Source organism: Pteronotus mesoamericanus, unplaced genomic scaffold, assembly GCF_021234165.1.
Source record: "Pteronotus mesoamericanus isolate MK-2021 breed Mesoamerican mustached bat unplaced genomic scaffold, CSHL_Meso_final contig_100, whole genome shotgun sequence".
Lineage (NCBI taxonomy): Eukaryota > Metazoa > Chordata > Mammalia > Chiroptera > Mormoopidae > Pteronotus > Pteronotus mesoamericanus.
This window is the reverse complement of record NW_026554999.1, coordinates 8,892,079-8,919,204: the sequence shown is the minus strand read 5'-3', so window position 1 is coordinate 8,919,204 and position 27,126 is coordinate 8,892,079. Positions and strand designations below refer to the sequence as shown.

The 27,126-nt window shown below is 35.9% G+C and overlaps 1 protein-coding gene across 1 annotated transcript; it reads left to right on the top strand.

Annotated features, from left to right (window-relative positions):
• Positions 1 to 16,494: 16,494 nt before the first annotated feature.
• On the top strand, positions 16,495 to 18,840 carry FSCB (fibrous sheath CABYR binding protein). Its single transcript, XM_054577371.1, has one exon. It carries the CDS (start codon positions 16,495 to 16,497, stop codon positions 18,838 to 18,840), a length of 2,346 nt encoding a protein of 781 aa, XP_054433346.1.
• The last annotated feature ends 8,286 nt before the right edge of the window (positions 18,841 to 27,126 follow it).

Sequence of the window (27,126 nt, the reverse complement as noted above, 5' to 3'; positions counted from 1 at the left end):
ATTGTATTCTCCATTCCGTCCTGTCTCTTATTGATAGTTTCTATGTGCTTCTTCATACTGATATAGTTCACAGCAAGTTCCTTGTAGCATCTCTGCAGTTTTTGGTAATTCTCACTGAGCCCATTGAGCTTCCTTATTACCATTATTCTGAACTCAATATCTGATAGTTTACTTGCCTTTATTCATTTAGCACTCTTTCTGGGGATTCCTTTTTTCCTTTTGATTGGGTGTTGTTTCTTTTAATTTCCATTATTTGTGAGACTCCTCTTGTTTGCTTCTGCTTCTTAAATTGATCTGTTTTGACTCCCTGTCTTTGTGGTGTGAACTTCTATGGTAGGAGAACTGCGTGATTCAGTGGTGCAGTCTCCTTGATCTCCTGAACTAGATGCTCTTGTGATGCCCTTAATGCCCTGTGTGTTGGCTCTCTGGATGTAACTGGGCTTTGATTGTTGTTGGGTCATTGTTTGGTAGGCCCTTCCCTTTAGCTGGTTGACTGAGGGTCATTCCTCCCATCATGTCTTGTATGCTGTTGTGCAAGTGCTGCCAGAACAAACCCACAAAGCCCAGAAAACAAACTTACTCCCACAAAAATAACTCCCACCCAGAATCCCACTATTAACAGCAGATTAACCAGTATTAGTAAGGGTATAAAGAGATTAAGATTATTATAAGAAAGGAAAGTGAATATGAGATGACTTACTGATAGAAAAATGATTTTGAGAGGGTAGAGCATGGAGCACTAAGAGTAGGGAATCGGAGTAATGTGAAGAGATAAAATAAATTTACATCATAAATAAAAAAGGGAGTGAAGAAGGCAGAATGGAGTAAGAGGAGGGAAACACATAGTATTTGGGTTAAACATAAAATAAAATAAAATAAAAGTGAGAGAGAAAAAAAGGAAAAAAATTAAATAGATAATAAAAAAAATAGGAACCAGATTGGAGAGAAAAATCCATGACAGCACTATCAATAACAAATGAAGTAAAATTAATAAAGGTGGGATGGGAATAAGAGGGAAAAAAAGAAAGAAAGAAAAGCTTAAGAGATGTCTAGAGGACATCTCTTAATTTCCCTCTTGCTATTGAGATGGAAAGAGAAAGAAAAAAGAAAAAAAGGGCAAAAGGGCATGATGAAAGAGAAGAAAAGAAAAAAAGACAGCTAAGACAGGGCAAAATTAAAATTTGAGACAAAAGAAGAGTAGGAGAGGGGAACAGTAAAATTTCAGAATTGAAACACAAAATTAGTGAAGATCTAGAGATAAAATTGAAAAATGCAAAAACAACTACCCTACCCACAGCCAATGAGCTAAGATTGCTAAAGATGGAGAGAGAACATGGGTAATTTAGAGTGGGAAAAAGAAGTGAAACAACCGTTGACAAGAAAATTGGTTTTGAGAGCCTGGATTGGGGAGAAATAGTAAGAATGCAGAGTGGAAATAAGTTGTAGAAGGGAGAAAACAAAATTTAAAATAAAAATAACAAGAGGAAAGAAGAAGGTTCAATGTGGTAAGAGAAGGGATGGGCAAAATATGTGAACTGAAATAAACTATAGTATAAAATCTAGTGACTTCATATGCACAAACTTGAATGACAAGAAATGAATGTGAGAAAGCTTTGCAGGAAAGAAAATATCACAAATCATAGAAAAGACCAGGGTGGATTTCATCTTCCTAGCATCTAGTATTTACCAGTGTTTTTTTTTTTTTTCTTTCCTGGATCCGCCTCTGGCGGTGTCAGATGCTGACCCTGTCCAAACTTAGGCAGCCTGTTCAAGACTTCCAGGAATCTACTGTCTGCAGTGACTCCTCCTGTTGTTAATCTAGTCACTTTGCTCTCAGGAGTCAGGCTTAAGCACCACAGGGCAGGACAGAACCCCTCCTGGGGTCGGGGCTGTTGTTTCTCCTGAGGCTGCTGCTCAGAAGGGAGTGGTCTGCCTGAGCAGGATGGCTGCTTCCATATGAGGGATGACTCAGCACCATGATACTGGCAGCTATTCTCTCAGTTTTCTCTCCCAAGCTCCTATCCCCAGCCTCTCCTCAAGTGTTTGTAGTCCACTCTGCCCCCCACCCCTCTTTGCTGGAGCCCAGGGTAAATGGCTGCAACTGAAAATGTATGCATTGGCCCTTTAAGCAGCTCTTTGCATCTCTAGCCATCCATCTCTGGCAGAGAGCAATCCTGTTGCTTTTCACAGCTGGATGTTTATTTTTCAGGCTCTGTTGCTCTAGGATGGGGATCCCAGGTTGGGATTTAGGTGCCACACTTCTCAGGGGGATCCAACAGGCCATTTAAATATCCCTCTGGCACTTCAGCTGATGCCTATAGGTGCCCAGCCAGCCCTCTCATGTCTCCACCTCACACCCTACCAATCACACTATGCTCAATCTGTTTCTTCTGTTGGTCCATGGTTATAAGGCTTCCCTCTTGCTATAGTTCACTTGTTTTTTCAGGGTGATTTCTCCACAATTTAGTTGTAATTTCAGATTGGTCCTGGGAGGAGGTTAGTGTAAATTCCACTCTTCCATCATCTTGGATCCCCTCCCCCACACAGAAAAAATTTTTATAATAAACAAATTAATCAAGTTTTGAAGCTTAGGCAGTTCAAAAACAATTAAAAAATATAAAACGACAGACTGGGGAAAATATTTGCAAATCATATCTGGTGAAGGACTTGCATCTAGACTATATAAAGAACTCTTACAACTCAGGTACACAGCTCTATTTTTAAATGCTGTGAATTTGTTGATGGGTTTGCTAAACACAGCTTGAAAAAAATTAAACAATTGTAAAGATTGATAGCACAACTAATTTTGAGTCCTAAGTCCTGGAAGGTCTTTTTAATTGTAGTCAGCTCTTTCTATTATTTCCTAAAATGAATATTTTAGAGGCTCCATTCTTATTTTTTTCTGATTAAAATATAAGTACTGCTTTTATTTGAAACATTCAGAAATATAGAAAAGAATAAGTAGACACCATCTCTCCATTAATATACAGCCAGTAACTGTATCACTGTAATTTTTTCTAGACATTTTAAATGTGTAAAGAAATGCAAAATGTGTAATATATGATTTTCATTTTCCAAATAACCTTATACTTACAATTTTAATTCTGTTTCCCCCCCCACCTAATATTTTATCATGGGTATTTTCTGTTATTACATAGTTTTTATTAACATGTTTTTAATAGTGACATTATTTCAAACTAAATATATACTATTTGTCCTTTTCCTGTTATATGTGAAATTTAATTGTTGTTTACTGTGATGATAATCACTCCTTTCCATAATCTTTGGGCTGAAGCTTTTGTAGAGTTGTCTACTTTTAAATTTCCATTTTCTCATTACCTATTATATGGCTTTAACCTCACCACTACTGAAAATGCTTTAGCTAAATTCACCAATGGTGCACATTTTGACAAATGCAGACGAAAACTTTTTTGTCTTAACCTGACTAGATCCTTGAGCATCATTTGACACCACTGACCACACCTTCTTAAAACATTCTCTTCTTGTAGCTTCCATGACAATAAATTCCTAGTTTTCTGATATTTCTAGCTGTTCATTTTCAGTCATATTTTGCCAGTTCCTAGCCCTCTACTTTGTTTAATGCTTGATAACTAAGTGGGCTCAGTGTTGGCCCTCTTGTCCGTCTGGACCTTTCTCCTGAGTGATCATATCTAACCTCATGGCTTTTAATACCACTTACGTTCAATGATACTCAAATTTATATATCTATCGCTGACTACTCTTTTGAACTCTGGACGTGGTATTCAACTAAACTACCTAACATCTTCATCTGGGTGTGTTGTAGGCATCTGAAAATTAACACATTCACAACTAAACTCTGTATATTGCCCTCATCAACTGTTCCTCATTTCTTTGTTCTTTTCGTCCATCTCAAAAATTGGTATATCCTTTCACCCAATTGCAGAAACCAATACTTAGGAATCATTCTTAGCATTTTCTCTTTTTTTACCCTTATATTCAATCCATCAGCAAATCCTGCTGATCTCAGCTCCATAATCCACCTATATTCTGCCCTCTTTCCTCCATCTATACTGCCACAAACCTATATGCATTTGCACTCATTTTATACCAACTTCTCTTCCTCTGCCTTATGTTTAAATGCTTGATAACTTAGGACTTTATCTTGGCCCTCTTTTCTTGTCAGCATTCTAGCTGATTTTCATAATTCCTTTCTTACCTCCTGTAGTAGGCAAATCCTTAAGATGACCCCAAAGTTTCCCACTTCCTGGTCTATATGCCACGTAAAATCTCTGTCCTTTGAATGTGGTGAGACCTCTGAATATCATGAGATAGTGAAGATTTGATATAGGATAGTTGATTATGTTATGATATATGATAAAGGTGATGTGATTATTAGTCATATTTGTGATAACTGTGCATTATATAGCATTTTGTTGTAGCAAATGAAAAAGAGATTATCCTACTGGCTTTTAAAAATTAAATTGCCATGTTGTGTGAAGGCCACATGGCTAGGACTTGAAGGCAGCCCCTAGAAGTTGAGAGCCTACTTGGCTGACACTCAGCAAGAAAATTAGGATTTCAGTTGTACAATCATGAGGAATTCAGTTCTGTCAACACTTGGTGAACTTGGAAGAAGACCCCGAGCATCCAATGTGATTTCATCCCAGGCTACCACTGATTTATGCGAAATCCACTGGTCATATACAGATCAGAAGATCCAGCTAAACTGGATTCTGACTCACAAAAACTGTAAGATAGCAAATTTATGTTGTTTTAAGCTGCTAAATTTGTGGTAATTTGTTATACAGCAAAGAAACTAATATACCTCCTCCCTCCTTGTTCCCATGATCATTCTAAATACCAAGGACAGAGAAAATTTAAAACCTCGCAATATTTTTATAAAGCAATTAAAACAAAATAATAATTATTTACTTTCTAGCTTTATTTAGATGTAGTTGACAATATATAATATACAAGGAAAAATATTTAAAATATACAATGATATAACAATGATATAATTTGGTATGTGTCTACATTGTGAAAGTATTCCCACAAAGTAATTAATATATCACCATAGTTAATTTTTTTTTTTTTTTTGGTGAAAAGGAAAAGGAACTATTTATTCACAAGTTTTACAGGTTTGATTAATGGTTAAATGTCACCCTTAAACCTCAAAATCCCTTCAAAAAACCACCAGCACACACCGTCCTGCCTTCCCCCCTTTGCCCAGTTAGGCCAGTCAGGGGTACCGTCCTTCAGAAGAAAAAGAACAGTCTAGGGCTTGGCTAGGCAGGCCTCTCGCAGATCTCAGCACCATCCACAGCGTCGCCGCGATCCCCACCTCTGAATCCATAACCATGTGGCACCTTCTCCTGGCCCACTAGCAAGAGTCCTTCCTCCCCTCTTCCCGCGTGGTCTTCACACTGTTCCCCCGAGTCTGTGTCCCTTTTTCTCTCCTACAGGCCTCTGTCTCTCCTCCTCTCCACCATAGTTAATTTTTAAAAATTTTGGTGAGAATGCTTAAAATTGATTCTCTTAGCAAATTTTAATTATAGAATATGATATTATCATCTATAGTCATCATGCTATACTTTAGAATAGATCCTCAGGTTTTACTCATAACTAAAAGTTTGTACCCTTTTACCAACCCCTTCTCATTTTCCCCACCCTCCAGCCCCTGGCAATCATGATTGTACTCTCTGTATGAGTTTGACTTTTTTTTTTTTTTTTTAGATTCTACTTGTAAGTGATAACAAGCAATATTTGTCTTTTTCCTGTCTGGCTTACTTCATTTAGCATTATATACTCCAGGTTTACTTATGTTGTCAAATGGCATGATTTTTTTCTTATTAAAGGCTGAATAATATGCATACATATGAATAATATAAATATACATGTTATACAAATATATGTAATATGTATATACACAGAAAATCACACACATGCATATCTATCTATAGATATATATCTCACACTTTCTTTATCCATTTGTCTATTGACAAATAGTTTGTATCCATATGTTGACTATTGTGAATAATGCTGAAATGAACATGGGAATGCAAATATCTCTTCAAGATAGTGAATTTTATTTTCTTTGGAAATATAACCAAAAGTGAGATCATATGGTAGTTCTGTTTAATTTCTTGAGGAAGCTCAACACTATTTTCATTATGGTTGTATCAGGTTGTATCAGTTTATATTCTCAACAAGAGTGTATGAGAGTTCCCTTTCTCCACATCCTCCCCAGAATTTGTCATATCTCAGGGTTTGTTTTTTTAAAATAATAGATATGCTAATATGTATGAGGTGATATCTCATTGTGGTTTTGATTTGCATTCTTCTGGTGATTTGTGATTTTGAGCACCTTTTTATATACCTATTGACCATTTATATGTTTTCTTGAGAATAATGTCTATTCTCATCCTTAGCCATGTTTTTCATTGGGTTATTTTTGTGGTTGTTATTGAGCTGTATAAGTTTTTAAAATATAATTTGGATTTAATTCTTTATGGGGTAAGTGGTTTGCAAATATTTTCTCTCATTCCACAAGTTGTCATTTCATTTTGTTGATGGTTTCTTTTGCTGTTCAGAAGCTTTGTAACTTAATGTAGTTCCACTTGTTTAGTTCTGATTTTTGGTCTTTGCTTTGATGTCAAATCCAAAAAATTATTGCCAGACCAATGTCAAGGAGCTTACTCCCTATGTTTTCTTCTAGGGGATTTATGGTTACAGCCTTATGTTCATCTTTAATTTATTTTAAGTTAATTTTTGTGAGGATCATTGTTATTAGATAGACATATAATATCATTCGTTTGCATGTAAATATCCAGTTTTCATAACACTATTCATTGAAGAGGCGATACTTTCCCCATTTTATGTTCTTGGTGACTTTGTCAAAAATTAATTGATCATTTATGTGTGGGCATATTTATGGGTTCTCTATTCTGTTCCATTGATTTGTGTATCTGTATTTATGCCAGCATTGCAATCACTATAGCCTTGTAGTATTGTTTGAAATTAGGAAGTATAATGCCTTCATCTTGCATTGGCTACTCAGGGTTCTTTGTGGTTCCATATGAATTTTAGAATTGATTTTTTTTCCTATTTCTGTGAAAAATGCCATTGGAATTGTTATAAGGATTGCATTGAATTTATAGATGGCTTTCAGTATTGTGGGTATTTTAGCAATTTTAATTTTTCCAATCCATGGACATGGAATATCTTTTCATTTATTTGTCATCTTCTATTTCTTTCATGAATATCTTACAGTTTTCAATATAAAGATTTTTTACCTCTTTGGTTGCAGTTGTTTCTAAGTATCTTATTATTATTATTTTTTTGCTATTGTAAATGGAATTGCCCTCAGGCTTTATCTTTCTGATAGTTGTTAGTATATAAAAATGCAAAATATTTTGTATGACAATATTGTATTCTGAAAATTTACTGAATTTATAAGTTCTAACAGTTTTTTTTTTGTGGAGTCTAGTATTTTCTATACAAAATATTATGTCATCTGCAAACAAAAAGATTTATATTTCCCCATTTGATTTACATACCAGCTATTTATTTTTCTTACCTAATTGCTTTGGCTAGTATCGCTAGTATTATCTTCAAGGAAAGTGGCGAGAATGGGCATCCTTGTCTTCTTTTCTGATTTTAGAAAACCAGCTTCAGCTTTTCATTGTTGAGCATGTTTTAGTTTTAGCTGAAGGCTTATGTATGGATTTATAATGTTGAGGTACTTTTCACATAGACTTAATTTGTTGAGTATTTTTAATCAAAAAGGGATGTTTTTGTCAAATGCTTTTCTGCATCCATTAAGATAATTGTGTGATCATTTTGTTAATGTAGTATATCACATTTTCTTAAGGTAGTATATCACATTTATTGATTTGCATATGCTGAATTATCCTTGCATCCCAGCAATAAATTTTGCTAATCATGGTATATTATTCTTTTACTGTGATATTGAATTCAGTTTGCTAATGTTTTGTTAAAAATTTTTGTGTGTATTTTCATCAGCGATATTGACCTATAATTATCATCTGTTGTGATAGCAGGCTTTGTCAGGCTTTGATATCAGGATGAGGTTGGCTTCATAAAACTATTTTGGAATTTTTCTTTTCTTTTACATTTTTTGAAAGAATTTTAGGGGATTTGTATTAATTCTCAGATGATACTTGGTATAATTCACCAGTGAAGCCAGCAGGATCTTAGAGTTTTCTCTAAGGGGTGGGCGGGGGGGATGCAGTGATTGTTGATTTAATCTCCTTACTTGTAATTAGTCTGTTCAGATTTTCTATTTCTTCATGATTCAAAGTTGGTAGATTGTATTTTTCTAGAAATCTATCCATTTCTTCTAAATAATTCAATTTGTTGGTATGTAATTGTTAATAGGAATGCCTTATAATTTTTATTATTTCTACCAGTTGTAATGTTTTCTCTTTCATTTTTTATATTATTTGCATCTTCTTTTTTTCTTAGTCTGTTGAGAAGTTTGTCAATTTTATGTATCTTTTAAAAATATTTTCATTTTGTTAATCTTTTTGATTATCTTTCTAGTCACTACTTCATTATTTATGCTCGGATCTTTATTGTGTACTTTCCGCTTCTATCTTTGGGTTTAGTTTGTTCTTCTTTTTATAGTTCCTTGAGGTGTAATGTTAGGTTGTTTATTTGAAATCTTTCTTTTAAAGAAAATGTAGGCATTATTGCTATAAACATTCTTCTTAGAACTACTTTTGTCATATCCACATGTTTTGATATGTTGTGTTTCCATTTATTTTTCTCAAGATATTTTATATTTTCCTTCTGATTTTTTCTTAGACTCGTAGGATATTCAGCAGTATGTTGTTTAACTTTTAAATATTTATAAATTTTTCTGTGATCTTTGTAATTGATTTAATTATATGGCATTGTGGTTTAAAAAGATGCTCGAAATGATTTCAGTCTTCTTATATTTTTTGACTTTTTTGTCAGATACTTTGTGATTTATCCTGGAGAATGTTACATGTGTATGCATGAAAAGAATGGTTATTTTGCTGATGTTGGAAGAAATGTTTATGTATGTATCTTAGGTTATCAGTGTCCAAAATTTTCTTATTTATTTTCTATCTGGATAATCCATCTACTAATAAAAGTGCTGTAATCAATCCTGCTACTATTATTGTGTTGTTGTCTACTTGTCCCTCAGATCTCTTAATAGTTGCTTCATATATTTGGGTGCTCTGATGTTGGGTGCATAAATATTTACAATTTTTATATCCAAAATAATAATACTTCATAGAATCTATGAGTCAGTGCATAATCAGGCCACTCTATACTTCTTTAAGCAAATCTCATAAATGTTTTTCTTTGTTCACTTTGCCTTTCCTCCTGCTACAGCAGATTTCTTACAGTGGTAGGACATGTCATTTTATTCCTGTTACACCTTTGCATGATTTCTCAATTGGATGCTCTCTCCCATAGACCCTTCTGGTCCTATTACCCTATGTAAAGTATATTTCTTCTTCGATACTTGACAATATTTTTCACAATCTTTATACTTGTCTATTCAGTTTTTTCCACTAGACTGTGAGATTCACAGGATATTAATTGTCTCTGGAATAGATAGGTACTCAATAAATATTTCTTGAGGGAATAATTATTTTAAAAAATTAAGTTTATTGTAAGTAAAATTTTTTGCAAATGGTATGTACATTTTAGCAACTTTTGATATCAACTTTCAAATCCTCCTGAATAAAGTTTAAACTCCTGCCATTAATGTAGGAGACCATCCATTGAATAATATGCTCCTTTTTGGTAGGTGGCATGTTATATTTAAAAAAATATTTGCTAATTTTATGTATTATTTTAATTTTAATTTTGGAAGTGAATTTTATCTTTTGTATGTTTATTGGTCATTTATTTTCTTCTCTAAATTTTCTATTTATGTTCTTTGTTAAAATTTCAGTGTTATATTTATATCAGTTTCTAAGATCTTATAGTATATTAAGTATATCTCTTTGTCTATGTGATATATTGTACTTATTTTTCCTGTTTTTATTGCATTTTAATTTTGTTTATTTTTAATTCACAGATTTTAGAATTTTATGGCTTCTACCTTCACCCTTACACTGGATTTGCCCTTACTAAAATTACCAATGAACTTGTAGTTGTTATGTTCAATGGGCATTTTTCAGACTTCTTTTTATTTGATCTACTTAATTAAGAACAAAGCAATATAGGTCACAGTTTAGATATTTGCTCTACATTGATTTGGAACATCCCTGCCATCTCTAAATTATAGCTTTAAAGCCATTAAAACTATAAATAAAATTAAATGCCACTCAGCAAATTTGTTTTTGGTAAAATTAAATGCAAATCACCAGGTAGAGATCTTTAAGTAAATCCTTCTGGTTTTATGATTATAGAAATGAGACAAATATTGTATGAAACTTAGTGCCACACATGAATCACAGATTTAAAAAAGAAACAAACACTAGCCCTAGAGAGTGATAAAAAGTACAACATGACAGGTAGAATTAAAATATATGAGGCTCTGAAAAGATGTATTAGTTTCCTCTGATTTCCATAAGAAAAATACCAGAAACTGGGTTAAATAACAGACATTTATTGTCTCACAGCTCTAGAGCCCAGTATCAAGGTGCTAGCAGGGCCATAATCCCTCCGGAGCCTTTAGGGGAGGATCCTTTGCTGCTTCCTCCAGCTTCTGGTATCTCTTGGTTCGTTATTTTGTGGCTGTATAACTCCAGTCTCTGCCCCCATCTTCACATGGCCATCTTCCCTCTGTATCTTTTTGTGTTTTTCCTCTTCTGGTGGGTGCGGTAGGGGAAAGTGGTGGCAGGAAAGTGGAGACTACTGTACTTGAACAACAATAAAAAAATAAAATAAAATAAATTCCTCTTCTGTAATGGTGCCATATTAATCTGATTATGTTCACAAAGACTCTGTTTCCAAATAAGGTCACATTCACAGGTACTAGGAATTAGGACTTCAACATCTCTTTTTGGTATATACAATTCAACCCATAACAGATAGGAACCAAATGAAGTGGAGAGAGCTGAATTATGTGAGATTGCCAAAACAAAGGGTAAAACACCAGACCCTAGCTTGACAAGACAGATTAGGTAATGATTAGTTGGTTAGGTAAATCATCAGGACAAAAAGAGCATTTGTGGATGTTAAGAAATATAATGAGAAACTGCTTCATGAAATCCTTCATAATTCTATTTGGAAGCTCAAGGACATTTTAATTGATTATTTAGGCATATTAATTTGCTTCTATGAATAAGACAGTGTAAAAGGCAGTTTACTATAATAGTTTGGTGTATAATTAAGAAAGATCCATTTTTTTATATTTTGTGGAGGAAAAATTATAAATATCAAAGAATAGTAAATTGTTCATTTAATTTAACTAAACTGGCAACTCATTTTATGTCTATGGAAAATTTGACAAAATTTTATTGAAGGGGAGGCAGCAAAATTAGTACAATACATGCAATATTACATTAACCCAATTAGTACAATGCTGTTTTTGACATTTACTTCTTGATATATATTGACTCAAAATAGACTCTGAAGATACTACATAAAACGTCAGAAATATAATTATGAAACACACACAATATTTTACTGATTCAATTGAGAGGAACACCAGGCCTCAAAGAGATGGATAAATAACCTCATTTTCAAACTGTAGCAGTTATGATTAAAACCTATGTTAATTCAATTGTAAAATGACTATTGTTTTACTAAACTTTATTAAATCTTAGAAAGATATAACACAGTGGAATAGAATAGACAAAAATGAGAGCTAAACAAGTTGAGATGTAAGACAAGCATTGTGGTTTCTAATCATATTCCTCCAATTACACTGAACAAATTTTCACTGATCGCTGCCAAGAGACAGAGACCATTTTATGGGTTGGGGCAAAAAATGTGAAAAGTGATCATTTCTTTGGCAAAGATGACCTACCTACAATTAGGATTAATGTGTGCCAAAAAAAGAATTATTTAATGATACTTTATATTTCCCAGGGGCAATATAGCATAAAAAAATTTTAAAATATTTCAAGTTAATGAATGAAGATGGCAGAAGAGTGAATGGAAGTCACACCAACTTCCTCCCAGGACTGATCTGGAATTACAACTAAATTGTGGAGAAATCACCTGAAATAAACAACTGAACAATAGCGAGAGAGGAGCCTTATAACCTTGGACAGACAGAAGAAACAGCTTTAGCACAACCTAACTGGTAAGAAGTTTGATAGAGACTCGAGAAGGTGGGCAGCGCACCCACAGGGAGCAGCACCAGAAGGATACTGAAACAGCCAGTTAGATCCCCTTGAGAAGAGCAAGGTCTAAACCATAAGTGGGGATCTCCAGCCTACTGCACCTGAGCCCAAAAAGTACACAGATAACAGCCAGCTGCAAAAAGCGGCACAGTTACTCTCTGCCAGAAGCAGGCGGCTGGAGACACAAAGAGCCTTTTAAAGGGCCATTGCATACATTTTTATTTGCACCTACTTACCCTGGTCTCCAGCAAAGGTGGGTGCAGAGTGGGCTAGAGACACCTGAGGTGAGACTGGGGAAGGAGGCTTTGGGGAGAGAACTGAGAGAGTGGCTGGCGGGATCCTGGTGCTGACTCATCCCCCAGACATCTTGCTCAGGCAGAGGACTCCCCTGAGTGGCAATAGTGAGAAGACACAATAGCCCTGACCCCAGGAGGGACTCTGCCCTGGCCCAGTGGTACTAAAAGCCTGAGCTGAGTACTGAGTGGCAGCCACGGAGAGTAGATCCCTGACTAAAGGGGGCACAGAGTGGTCTAGAGGCATTGGAGGAGAGACAAAGAGAGTAGCAGGCGGGATCCCATGCTGACTCCTCCCCCATATGGCAGGAGCCATCTGGCTCAGGCAGACCACTCCCATGAGTGGCAGTAGCCTGAGAGGACACAAGAGCCTCCAGGAGGTACTCTGCTGGGGTCTATTAACAGCTGAAGGAGACAGCCACAGACAACAGATTCTTGGAAGTCTCAAACAGACTACCTAAGGTCAGACAGGAACAACATCTGACATTATCAGAGGCGGATCCAGAAAGAAAAAACAGCAGGCTCCTACCAAGAAGTTCACGCCACAAAGATAGGAAATCTAGACAGATCAACTTAAGAAGTAGAAGCAAAAAAGGAGAGTCCCACAAATAATGGGAAGACAAAGAAACACCCCCCAATCTAAAGGAAAGGAGGAATCCCCAGAAAGAGAACTGAATGAAATAGAGGCAAGTCAACTATCAGATATTGGGTTCAAAACAACAGTTCTAAGCTCAATAGAATAGCTCAATGAGCTCACTGAGCTCAGGGAGAATTACAAAAACCTGCAGGGAAACTACGAGGAACTTACTGCAAACTATATCAGCATGAAAAAGGACATAGAAACTATCAATAAGAGACAAGAGGAAATGGAGAATACAATTTCTGAATTGAAGAACACAGTAGAAGGAATCCAAAGCAGGCTGCATGAAGCAGAGGCACGAATCAGGGAGCTGGAGGATAAGGTAGGAAAAAGCTCCCAGAAAGAGCAAGAACATGAAAAAAGACTCAAAAAGAAAGAAGAGGTGTTGAGGGAAATGCAGGATAACCTGAAACATAATAATATCCATGTAATAGGGATACCAGGAGAAAAAGAGAAGCAAGAGATAGAGAACCTGTTTGAAAAAGTAATGGGGGAAAACTTCCCTAATTGGAGGAGAGGAAAAAGTCATACAAGTCCCAGAAGCACAGAAGGTCCCATTCAAGAAGAACCCAATGAGGCCCACTCCAAGATACATCATCATTAAAATAGCAAATATCAAAGACAAAGAGAGAACACTAAAGGAAGCAAGGGAGAAAGAGGAAGTAACATATAAGGGAGCCCCGGTACCGTTAGCAGCTGACTTCTCCTCAGAAACACTACAAGCCAGAAGGGAATGGCAAAAAATATTCCAAGTCATGAAAAGCAAAGGCCTGCAACCAAGACTGCTCTACCTAGCAAAGCTCTCATTAAAATGGAAGGCAAAATAAGGAGTTTCCCTGACAAAAAAAAGCTAAAAGAATACACCTCCACCAAACCAGCATTTCAAAACATGCTAAAGGGACTGCTTTAAGAAGATGAAGGAAAAGAGTCTATGAATACCCTATTAATATCCTTTTGCAGTCACCAATACTTGATATTACCAATATTTTTAATGCTTATTAATCTGACTGTGACAATGATGTTATTTTAAGTGACTTTATTAATTGTTGAAACTGAACTTGTTTTTGTATATTTCTTGCCTATTTCTATTATTTTTAAAAAGCTTTAAATGACTTTTTGGTATTCTTTATCTATTTTTTGATTAAAGGTTTGTAGAATTTTACCCCTAAAAAAACCCCAAAGACTATTAACCCTTTTTAGATGTGTTGCAAATACTTTCCTATTCTTTGTTCTTTAATTTTTTCATATGTATATTACTGTACAGTCTTAAAAGTTTAATATAGTCATATTGTCAATATTTTACTTTATAGCTTCTGGGTTTGAATATGTTACTCCAGGGTTAGAAAAATATTATTTTGAATTTTCTGCTGAAAGTCCTTAGATTTTACATGTTGATTTGATTTTTAACTCACTTGAATATTTTTTGTATAATGTATGAAATAGGCTCTATATTTGTTTTATTTCAAGTAATAGTGGTCCGTGCACCTTATTTGTTGAATAAGCCTTATTTTCCCCATTGATTTGAAATACCAATTGAATCATATATTACATTGTTAGACAGATATATACATTTGTTTCTAGAGTGATCATTTTATTTCATTGACCTACTTGATTATTTCTGTGTTGGTGTCATGTTTTAATTGTTGAGACTTTATAATGGATTTAAATTTTCAATATTTCATAATGGATTTTGACATTTAAAAAATAATAAAATCAATCTGCATAAAAAAAGAAAGAAGGAACTCCTACTTTCTGTGACAACATGGATGGAAATGGAGAATACTATGGTAAGTAGAATAAGACAGTCAGTGAAAGACAAATAGCATATGATCTCACCTAAAAGTGGAATCTATTCAATGAAATAAATTAACGAATAAAATAAACTACAGGCATGGAAACACAGAGCAGACTGGAAGTGACCAGAGAGGATGGGGAAGGAGGACAGTGTTGGAATGAAGGGGAAGGGACTAGACAAAGAACATGTATGAATGACCCATAGACATGGACAACAGAGTGGGAATTGGCTGTGCGAGTGGGGGTGCGGATTGGGATGGGTGGAGGAGGACAAAGGGAGAAAAATTGAGACAACTGTAAGAGAAAAAACGTGATTAAAAATTAAAAAATTAAAAAAATAAAAATATTCCAGGTTAATGAAGTCATAATGATTGTTTAGATTATTACTTTTTCTCTTGCGATTCTACTATATTTTAAAGTCCATCTTTTCCTCTTTAACTTTCCTAGACTACAGGAATATGTTTTTGCACATCTTTTGACCAATCTTCATCTTTCTAGTAAATTTTTTGTGTTGCATAGAAATTAAAGTTTTATTTGTATTCCATATAGAATATAGTGCTATTTACACTTTGCTAAATGGGGTTCCTGTTTTTCAGAAGTTCAATTAAATTTATTTTTTCATTGGGGGAGTCATTCCTATGTGACTGTTAAGCAGAATATGTAGTAATTACATCAAATAAATTAATTTTATTTCACTTGATATCTCTTTAGACTCAACTTTACTTACTTAGCAAACTTTAGGTAGAACTGTGTTCTGAAATAGTTGAAAATAAAAATATCTAGCATGGCATACTCTATGTCCATTAGTCTCTTTTAGTTCCGAGTGCTAAGAATATAAGAAAGGAGTTTACATAGATATGGACCTCAGAACTCAAAGTTTTCAAAAAATATTAACTTTCTTTCAAATCACATAAAAATACATTAATAGAATACTGTCATATATATGTTAGCAGTTGCTTTCTCTAACAATTGAAAACAGGCTGCACCATTCTGAGTTCTGCAATATAACTGTCTTTGATAGTAGGATGAAAAGAACAGAAATTGAAAGTTCAAAAGCATTGATTAGCTATTAGAAAGCAGCATTACCGGAGTTTACTTGATTTTCCTCTAATAAATTATTTTTCAATTTGATGTTTCAAATGGTAATTCTCTCACTTGTAGCCATTTTCCAAGAGTGTTTACCAAGTTAAAAATTGTTGGGAATACCACAGATGGAACATTGTAGTGAGAATTGCCTGTGATGTCATAGACCCTTGAGGGAAACTTCTAGAAGTGGGATTTAGTCATCCTAGAGACTAAACAAAAAAGATGCTTACTGAGTAGGGTGGGGTCCAACAAGAGTATAATACAGAATGCGACAATATGTGGATTACTTTTTTTCTGAGAGAGCTCAACAAAGGAACACTTATTGAAGGAGGGTAAAGGTTTAACCATCTGGTACATTGTGATTATTGATGATTAATAAATTTGAAATTTACCAGTTTTATATATGGAAGAGAGTGACGAACATGATGAGCCTATTTCAGCAGGGAGGCAAGAAATTCGAAAGAGAAGAAAACCCAGCCAACCAATGGTAGACAAATCACAACAGACTGAAGTGACAGAGAAAAAGAAACACCTGTCCATACCACAATCATGTGACCCCAAAGCTACCCTTGGAATTAGTAATATTCCTGTAAGCAAAGCCAACTATGAGTCTCTTAGAGTATCCTCTCAGCTTCAGCAAACTTGGACAAAGAGAAAGCGTGTGCAAGATATGACTGATAAATCTCTGCAGACAGACACTAATGGAGAAGAGAAAAAAGATATAAAGTCAGTTGCTGCAACAGTAGTACTTGAAGAAAAGCCAGCTGCTGTTGGAGAAGCAGCTCCTGAATTTCTAGAGACTGTTCATGAAGTTGAAATTCCACCAAGCAAACACTCAGGTCAACTCAAAACAGACAGACCTGAGCAGACCAGTTGTACCGGAGACAGGACAATGATGAACATTCCTCAAATGGAAAAAGCAGACAAAGAACAGGAGAGGTACTTTGGTGAATCTGAAATAGTGGTTACTGGCAAGCCAAGCAGTTCTTTTTCAAAGTCAGAGGAGGGTGTGCAGAAACATAAATCCACAGGGAATATTTTCATTACTGAACAACCTGCAACAAGTAGAAAGGAAGAGATTTGGCAGAAAAGTAACAACAGGTCTTCATTTAGTCAACAAATGAAGAAAGGTACTTCAGTACTTTCATATGAGTATGATTTTCCTGCTGAAGTAGAGCCACCTAGTGTAGAAAAGACCCCTCCTGAAGTGCAGTCTCCACCAGCTGAGAAGACTACTGCAGAAGAGGCCCCTGATGAACGTCAACCTCCACCAGCTGAGGTGGCTCCTGCAGATGAGGCCCCTGATAAAGTAGAGCCTATCCTTGCTGAAGAGTCTCCTTTAGAAGTGCTTCCCTCTGAAATTCAGCCTCCAATAGCTGAAGAGGCTCCTGTTGAAATACAGCCTTCCCAAGCTGAAGAAACTCTTACAGAGAAAGTCCCTGCTGAAGTTCAGTCTCTACCAGCTGAGGAGGCCCCTCAAGAAGAGGCCTCCACTGGTGTTCGGTCTCCACCAGCTGAGGAGATCCCTGTAGGAGAGGTCCCAGGTAAAGTAGAACCTACCCCAGCTGAAGAGGCTCTTTCAGAAGAGCCTTCTGCTTACATTTATCCTCCATCAACAGCAGAGGCTCCTACACAAGAGGCCACAGAATTTCCACCTCTGCCACCTATGGAGGCCCCAGCAGAATGGATCCCAGCTGAACTTCCACTTCCATCAGCTGAAGAGACTCCTACTGAGAAGATCACTGCAGGAGATGCCCCTTTCAAAGTTCAATCTCTAAGAACTGAGGAGTTCCCTGTGGAAGATCAGTCTCCACCATCTGAGGAGTTCCCTGCAGAAGTCCCAGCTGAAGCTCAGTCTCCGCTTGCTGAGGGGCTCCCCGCAGAGGAGGCCCCAGCTGAAGCTCAGTCTCCGCTTGCTGAGGGGCTCCCCGCAGAGGAGGCCCCAGCTGAAGCTCAGTCCCTGCCCGCTGAGGGGCTCCCCGCAGAGGAGGCCCCAGCTGAAGCACAGTCTCCGCCCGCTGAGGGGCTCCCCGCAGAGGAGGCCGCAGCTGAAGCACAGTCGCCGCCCGCTGAGGGGCTCCCCGCAGAGGACGCTGCAGCTGAAGCTCAGTCGCCGCCCGCTGAGGGGCTCCCCGCAGAGGAGGCCCCAGCTGAAGCACAGTCGCCGCCCGCTGAGGGGCTCCCCGCAGAGGAGGCCCCAGCTGAAGCACAGTCGCCGCCCGCTGAGGGGCTCCCCGCAGAGGAGGCCCCAGCTGAAGCTCCGTCTCCGCTTGCTGAGGGGCTCCCCGCAGAGGAGGCCCCAGCTGAAGCACAGTCGCCGCCCGCTGAGGGGCTCCCCGCAGAGGAGGCCGCAGCTGAAGCTCAGTCGCCGCCCGCTGAGGGGCTCCCCGCAGAGGAGGCCCCAGCTGAAGCCCAGCCTATGCCAGATGAGGAGGCTTCCGCAGAAGAGACTCCTGCTGAACTTCAGCTTCTAGAAAATGAAGAAGCTACTTTAGAAATGGTCCCTGCGGACAAACAGCCTCCATCATCTGAAGTAGCCTCTGTTACACACATCTCTATAAAAGGCTCCCCTGATGTTGTTCAGCCTCCACTGTCTGAACAAACCCCTGCAGATGAGGGTCTGGTAGAGACTATGTCTACTAAAAATCAATCTTCCAAAATAATAGATGTCCCAGTGGTAAAATCAGAATCAACAACTTTAAAAAATGAGCCAAAATCTGGAGAGCCTTTAGCACAGGAATATTCCTGAAGAGTTGTCTAATATAGAGGAATAACTGGTTTCTCCTGTTGAAATGGAGGGTGACATTCATATAGAACTAAAATAGGGGTCTCTTCCACAGCTGTAGGGAGGTCTTAACTAAGCTGACTATTAGAAGCTAGGGGGTTCTGGAAGAACATACTATGCAAAAGGGTAGTCATTTGGAAGTAGCTTTGTGAATAAGGAAATGAAAGAAAACCCCAAGATGTGAACTGCAGGTTGGAAAATGAACAATAAAAATGAGTAGTTTAAAATTACTTGTTATTTTCATTCAATCTAGAGTGTATAAAATACATATTTTTAAATGAAATAAGTTTATGATTGAAATAATTACTTAAAATATCCTTTTTACACTAAACTCTTTTGACAAGGATAAAATATACAGCCATATTTTCTTTTCTCTATATGTGGCTTATAGTGAAAAAGGCATTTTCTTCAGTTCTCTTATCTACTTTAAGTTCCTTGAGTTTAAGTCACACATCTAAAGTTATGTGCTGTTTTCTTTCTCCTTAGTAAATTCTTCATATCTCTTTTTCTCTTTTCATTTTATTCCTTCTGAGCCAACATTTCTATCCTGTATTCACCCCATCTTCTTGCATATTTTACTTTTCAATGTCTGTATAGGGAACCTATTTTCTTTGTAAAAATCTTCATTTCATTAAAGATAACCATGGATGAATATTTTAAAAGATATGTAAACATAAAGAAAAATATACTTAGATTGCCTTGAGAGCATATTCCCATTTAGTTGTAATTTCATTTCAAGTTCCAATGTGATGAGTTCTTTCAAAGCTTGGCTTATATATTTGCACTCTGAACTTGTGACAAAGAAACTTAGAATAAAGTTGAATTACTATAGTATAAGCTATTGACAGTTTTAAAGAATAATTATAGATTATTGTCTGTTAAAGGGTATTTTGATTTCTATGATTATGGGAAGTTTTGGGAAAATATTTTGTCTAACTACAATGTTCTAGCTGCAATGTTCTGAAATGATGAGATGATTCTCATAAACATTTTAATTTGATAAGTGTATTCCTTTGTCTAGTGAAATCTCTAGGTTGATGATTCTAAACCTTGTTAATCTTTGATGCATTATAGTTTTTAAGTTTTTCTCACATTGTGTTGTTAAATTTTTCTCGCAGTTTTTGTAAGCACAGTCATCACATGACATACATGGAGAATTGGTTCCAGGACCCTCCACAGATACCAAAATCTGAGAATGCTCAAGTCCTATATGTAAAATGGTATAGAACAAAGTATATAGCTGGTCCTCCATATCTATGAATTCCCAATTACAGATTGAAAATACTGTTTTTGATTGCAGTTAGTTAAATTCACAGATGAGGAAGCCATAAATATGGAGGGTTGAATACATGTTGTTTTTTTAAAAAATGTGTGACCAGATTTGAGATTGAGAAACATTATTCTAGACTTGAATGAGGGTTGCTGTTTTGCTGTTTTCAAGAGTGTCTATTTTGTTTTCTGAGATACTTAAAATCCAATTAAAAATATTTTTTCTAAATTTGAAGTTTTTAAAAAATTTTATATATTCTATTGTGGCTTCTCTTCTGTTGTTTTAACAAATTATTTTGGATTTTCTTTTTCCCTCCAGCTTTATTGAGATATAATTCACTTATAACACTAAGTTTAATGTATACAGTGTGATGATTTGATACATATAACTTTGTGAAATATTTGCCTCAATGAAGTTAATATATCCATCACCTCAGATAATTACAATATTTTTGAGTTGGTGAGATAATTTAAGGTCTACTCTCTTATCAACTTTCAAGTATATAATACGGAAAGTATCCAGCCATGTAATATGAAAAATAGAGTTATTTATTGAAGAAGATACAAGAAACATAGTACATAGGGCAATGACACCTTACTCCCCTTCAAAGTAGGCACCTTGAGACCTCACACAGTTCTCCCAGCACCTCTTCCACTGTTCAAAACACTCTGCCAAATTCTTTTTTGTTGTTGTTGCTGTCCAAGTACAGTTGTCTCCATTTTCCCCCCACAACTCCCCACCTCCTACCCTCCCCACCTCCTACCCTCAAACCTCCTCCTTTAGCTTTGTCTATGTGTCCTTTATACATGTTCCTTGATGACCCTTCCTCTATTTTCCCCCATTATCCCTCTCCCCTCTGGTTACTCTCAGTTTGGTTTTTTTTTTTTCAATGTCTCTGTTTATATTTTGCTTGCTTGTTTGCTTTGTTGATTAGGTTCCACTTATAGGTGAGATCACATGATATTTGTCTTTCACCACCTAGCTTATTTCACTTAGCATAATGCTCTCCAGTTCCATCTTTCTGCAAAATTCTTTGTTGGAATCACCATCAGCTGCCCCATCGTACGAGTATTTTCTTGAATCTCATCGATGGTTTGAAATCTTTTCCCTTTCAAAGGTGATTTTAGTTTTGGGAAAAGCCAGAAGTCATAGGGCACCAAATCTTGGCTGTAGTGGGGCTGAATTACCTGGGTGATTTGATGCTTTGCCAAAAAACTCTGCATGAAACATGATGCATGAGTGGGTGTGTTGTAATGAAGTTGTCAATTACCAGTTGCCCATAGCTATGGCCATTTTCATCATATTGCATCTCTCAACCAGTGAAGAACACTGAGGTAGTATTCCTTATTAATCGTTTACCCTGGAGGGGCATACTTATGATGAACGACACCTTCCCAATCAAAACACAGTTAATATGGTCTGGATCTTGCTGCAACTTTGCTGTGCCTTCTTTGGGTGTGGAGAATCAGGTGACTTCCACTGGGATGACTGGACCTTCGTTTCCAGATTGTAGCCATAGACCCACGATTCATTTCAGGTTATGACCTTCTTGAGGAAATCTGGTTAGCTGGTAGCAGATTGAATCAAGTCATTAGTAACTGTAGCATCATGTTCCTTCTGTTCTGGAAGCAGAAGGCATGGAATGAATTTTGCCATGACACATTTCATGCCAATATCCTGGGTCAAAATCTTGGACACAGTAGTTTTTAGAATCCTCAGATAAGCTTCTAGTTCTAGAACTAATAGTCTCTGATCTTTGTTGATTGCAGCCTGTACACACGTTCAATATTCTCAGGTGTTCTGCTTTCTGCAGGCCTTCCAGGACATGGGTTACTTTCAACAGATTCTCAACCATCTTTGAAGCATTTGTGTCACACTTTTATTTGCACTGCACTCATTGCATCATCCCTGAAATACTTCAGAATCATCTGGAATAGTTTCTGCAGAGGAATGTTCAAACTTGCTGCAAAATTTGATGCAGATTCTTTGCTCTACTCAGTCATTTTGAATGCGATGGTCACACAGTATATATGTTCAATCAACTGCATGTACTGCCCCCACTGACTTGTACAGTGAAGTCATTGTTAATGCATGTGTGTTCCAGTCCACACTCCTTGGCTGCCAGGTTACAGCGATGTTGTGAAAACTGTCCTCATTATATTAACAATGGCTGGACTTTTACTGGACAGACCTTGTATAATATATACTCCCCGTTTGCCACATCAGATGCCCAGAATTTACTCTTAGCTGGAAGTTGTTTCCTTTAACCAAAATCTCCCATTTCTTCTACCCCTTAACTCCTAGGAAATACCATTCTACTCTTTGTTTTTGAGTTTGTAGATTCCACACAAAAATGATATCATTTAATATTTGTCTTTCTTATTTGACTTATTTCATTTAGCATAGTGTACTGAAGTTCCATCCATGTTGTCACCAATGGCAAGATTTCCTTTTAAAAGTTATTATTATTATGACTGAACATTATACCATTGTGTATATGTATGCTGCATTTTCTTTATCCATCCATCTATTGATAAACAATTAGGTTGTTTTCATACCTTGGCTATTATAATACTGCAATGAACAAGAAAGTGCAGATATCTCTTTTAGATAATAACTTCACTTCATTTGGAATTAGATGAGATTGCTAAATCATATGGTAGCTCCATTTTTAATTTCTTGAGGAATTAAATCTTAGTACTATTTTCTTAGTACTTAGTACTAAGTACTAAGATTGAGGAATCTTAGTACTATTTTCATAACGGATGTACCAGTTTACATTTCCACTGACAGCGTGCAATGGTTCCCAGTTCTCCACATTCTCTCTAATGCCTGCTTTTGTTTGTCTTTTGATAATAGACATCTTAACGTGTGTGAGTTGATATCTCATTTAGGTTATGAGTTGCATTTCCCATGTGATTAGTGATGTTAGATCAATGATTTGTTTATTTGTTTTGCTATAAAGTTGTATGAATTCCTTGTATATTTTGAATATTTACTCATTATCAGATATGTGCCTTGCAAATACTTTTTTTCCCATTCCATAGATTGCCTTTTCATTTTGTTGATGGTTTCTTTTTCTGGGCAGAAGCTTAATTTGATGTAGTTTCACTTGTACATTTTTGTTTTTGTTGCCAATGTCAAGAAACTCACCCCTTATTTTTTTTTTCTAGGAGGTTTATGGTTTCAGGTCTTACGTTCAAATCTTTAATCTATTTTGAGTTTTTTGTGTATGGTATATGATAAGGGTTCCATTTCATTCTTTTGCTTGTGATTATCCAACTTTTCCAGTCCTTTGTCGTGAATAGAGAATCTTTTTCCCACTGTGTAGTTTTGATCAGTTTGTTAAAAATTAATTAAACATACATGCAGGGATTGATTTCTAGGCTCTATATTCCATTGATTTATGTGTCCATTTAAATGTTAATAACATACTATTATTATAGCTTTGTAGTATAGTTTTAAATCAGGAATTATAATGCTTCTACATTTCTTCTTTCTCAAAATTGCTTTGGCTATTTTGGGTACTTTGTGGTTCCATATTTTTAGAATTGCTTTTTCTATTCACATAAAAATGCCATTGGGATTTTGATAGGCATTACATTCAATCTATAGAGATGGCATTGGGTGGTTTGAACATTTTTAAAATATTATTTTTTGAATTAATGGAGATGGCATATTTTTAAATTTATTTGTGTCATCTTCAGTTTGTTTCATCAATGTCTTATAGCTTTCAGCATAGAGATCTTTCATCTCCTGCATTAATTTTTTCCTAAGTATTTTACTGTTTTTGATGATATTGTAAATGGGACCATTTTCTTAATTTTTCTTTCCAAAAATTCATTGTTATTTTACAGAAACTCAAGTGCCTTTTGTGTTCATTTTGTATTCTCCAACTTTACTGAATTTATTCATTCTAACAATTTTTAGTGAAGTTTCTAGAATTTTCTATGTAAAATATTATATAATTTGAAAACAGAGACGATTTTACTTTTTCCATTCCAATTTGGATGCCTTTTATATCTTCTTCTTGACTAATTGCTCTGTCTGCGAGTTCCAGTACCATAATGAATAAAAGTGGCAAGAGTAGGAATCTCTGTCTTGTTTATGATCTGAGAGAAAAAACTTTCAGTTTTTCATCTTTGAGTATGATGTTATCTGTGGGCTTGTCATATATGGTCTTTATTATGATGAGGAGCTCTCCTATTTATAATTTGCTGAGAGTTTTTTTTTTTTTATTGTGAAAGGATGTTGATTTTGTCAAATGCTGCATCAACTGAGATGACCCTATAGTTCTCTGGGACTAGTGAACACAAACCTTGTTGGCTTGCAAAGGTAAGCAACTTAGAGGCCCAGCCTTCAGGTTGCATCCTTAAAAGTTGGGGCACTAGATATGTGGTTCAAATTCTCACTACTCAGGAAGAAGCTGGAGTTGGGGGTTCCCCTCCTAATCATATGGCCCTGTGTGTAAAGGTAGAATTATGGAAAGAGTATAGCTCAGTCTTTCCCACATGTTTCAAATATTTTCTTATTCACCTGATGTATAGGAGTCACTTAGCAGGTTTCTGAAATTCTCTCAAAGGGAACTGCTCTATTTGTAGGTGCATCTGTGGGAGGAGGGACATTCAGGAAATTTCTATATCACTATCTTGATTCCAAGTGGGACTTTAGCTGAGAAAAATTCTATGGGGAAGTTTTTAACTAAAAATTCTGTTTCTTTAATAGATATAGGTCTATTTGTATTGTTGTAACACTTCTACTATTTTTATGTCCATAGAATTTATAATGATATTCTTTCTTTAATTATGGTATAATTATTGATACCTTATATCAGTACTGTTAAGTGGTGTCTTTTCTCTGTCTCTTTCTCTCTCTCTTGCTCCCATATCAGTTTGGCTTAAGGTTTATCAGTTTTACTGATCTTCTCAAAGAATCAGTTTTTGGTTTCATTTATTTCTCCATTTTTTAAAATTCTATTATCATCTGGCCTCAATTTTATTATTTCTACTTTTCTGCTTACTTAACTTTTTATGTATTCTTTTTCTAGTTTTTTCAGATAAAACATGATATCATTGATTGAGTCTTTTCTTTTCTAACATGGTACTTCAGTGCTTCATCTTTCTCTCTGAACAATGTTTTAGTGTAGTCTATAAACCCCAGTGCCTTGTGCTTTCATTGTCATTTAGTTAAAATATTTTGTAATTTTGGTTTTGATTTAATTTTTGATGTATGAGTTGTTAAACAGTATGTTATTTGATTTCCAAATATGTGGGAATTTTCCATATTTCTTTTTGTTATTGATTATTCATTTAATTACTTTTTGTTACAAAATATAGTTTGTTTCATTTGACCTTTGAAATTTATTGACTTGTTTTATGGCCCACCATAGGACCTGTCTTGGTAAGTGCTCTGTGTTATAAAATATTCTATTATTTGAGGGTTTTATAAATGTCAGTTTACAATCAATAATTGGTTGAAAGTGTTGTTCAGTTCTATATCATTATTCATTTTCTGTATACCTGTTCTTGAGATTATTGAGAGACTTATGTTGATATCCCTGACTGTAATTATGAATTTGTCTATTTTCCCTTGAAATTCTATCAGTTTTATCTTCATGTATCTTGAAGCTTTGCTATGAGCTGTGAAAATGTTTATCATTATTGTCTTCTTGACAAAGACCTCTTTTTATCCCTGGTAATGACTTCTCTTCAGTAACACCATCACTTAGGTTTAGGTGCTTAATATCCTTCTCTTCATTTATTGTGGCCATTATTTGCTTTTTCTAGTCTAGTCTTTCTTCTAAATAACATTTCTATAATTGGCAGAGTTATATTTAAAATCAAAAATCTCATACAGTCACTTGCTTACAAAAATAAAACCTATATTCTTTAAAATGATAGTTATGGTCCTTTACAATCTACTGTAACTTACTTTCTGTCACCCTTATTAAAGAGAGGGTGGGGGAATAAAGCGGAGGTTAAGATCATTACTGCCTGTTTGCAAATCCTGACTCCATCATTTATGAGCTGTTTGGCTAGTTCAGGTTAATTAAGCTCCCTGTGCTTCAGTTTACTTATCTGAAAAACCAGCATAATAAGAACAACTGACCAATAGGAGTGTTGTGAAGCACAGAATAATTAATCCATAGTGAGTTCTTTGAACAGTATCTCCATAGTAAGCAACAAATGCTTGTTCTGGTTCTCATTATTTAATTCCTCTCTACCCATTTTCTCTTGAACCTGTTCCAGTCACGCTTTCACTCTTACTGTCCCACTGACCCTGCTCTGGTACAGGTCTATGGTGATCATTGCCAAATCCCATAGGTAATCATCCTCATCTTATTTTTCCCAGTAGCATCATTTAACAGTGGATCAATACTCTCTTCTTGATGTATTTTTCCTTCTTTGCTTTTAGGGTTCTTTCCTTCCAACTTATTGGCTGATAATTCTCAGAGTTCTTCACTGATTCCTCCCCATCTCCTAGCCTCCTAATGTTGAAGATCCCAATGTTTCTGTTCCTGCATCTCCTTTTTCTCCTCTCCCCTCTTGTACATTCACTTCCCCTGCAAACTCATTTAATCTTATGGCTCCAATACCATCTTAATCATCTGATGGTACTCCATCTCCCCAGGCTGACCTCTCAAGCAGTCTACTCAAAACATTCATTTGTTGACTGATAGGCATCTTTCCACTGCAGAAGTGCTATAATTTTACAATAGCCAGAATCTTGGTTTCCATTTCCATTAGTATCTTTTTATTTGTACCGAGACAACAAAACTAATTTTCAGAAAATAACTGGGTATGAAAGAAAGGAATACTGATGGTGGCACATTACATCCAGAAAAGTGCATTTCTGTGAGAAAAGACAGAAGAAGAGGATGAGAAGAAGCAGGAAGAAGGCTTTGCTTTGGGCATATTTTGATATCATAATATCAGAATGTGCTCCATTAATTTAGTGTCATGTAGCTAAGTAGGAGAAGG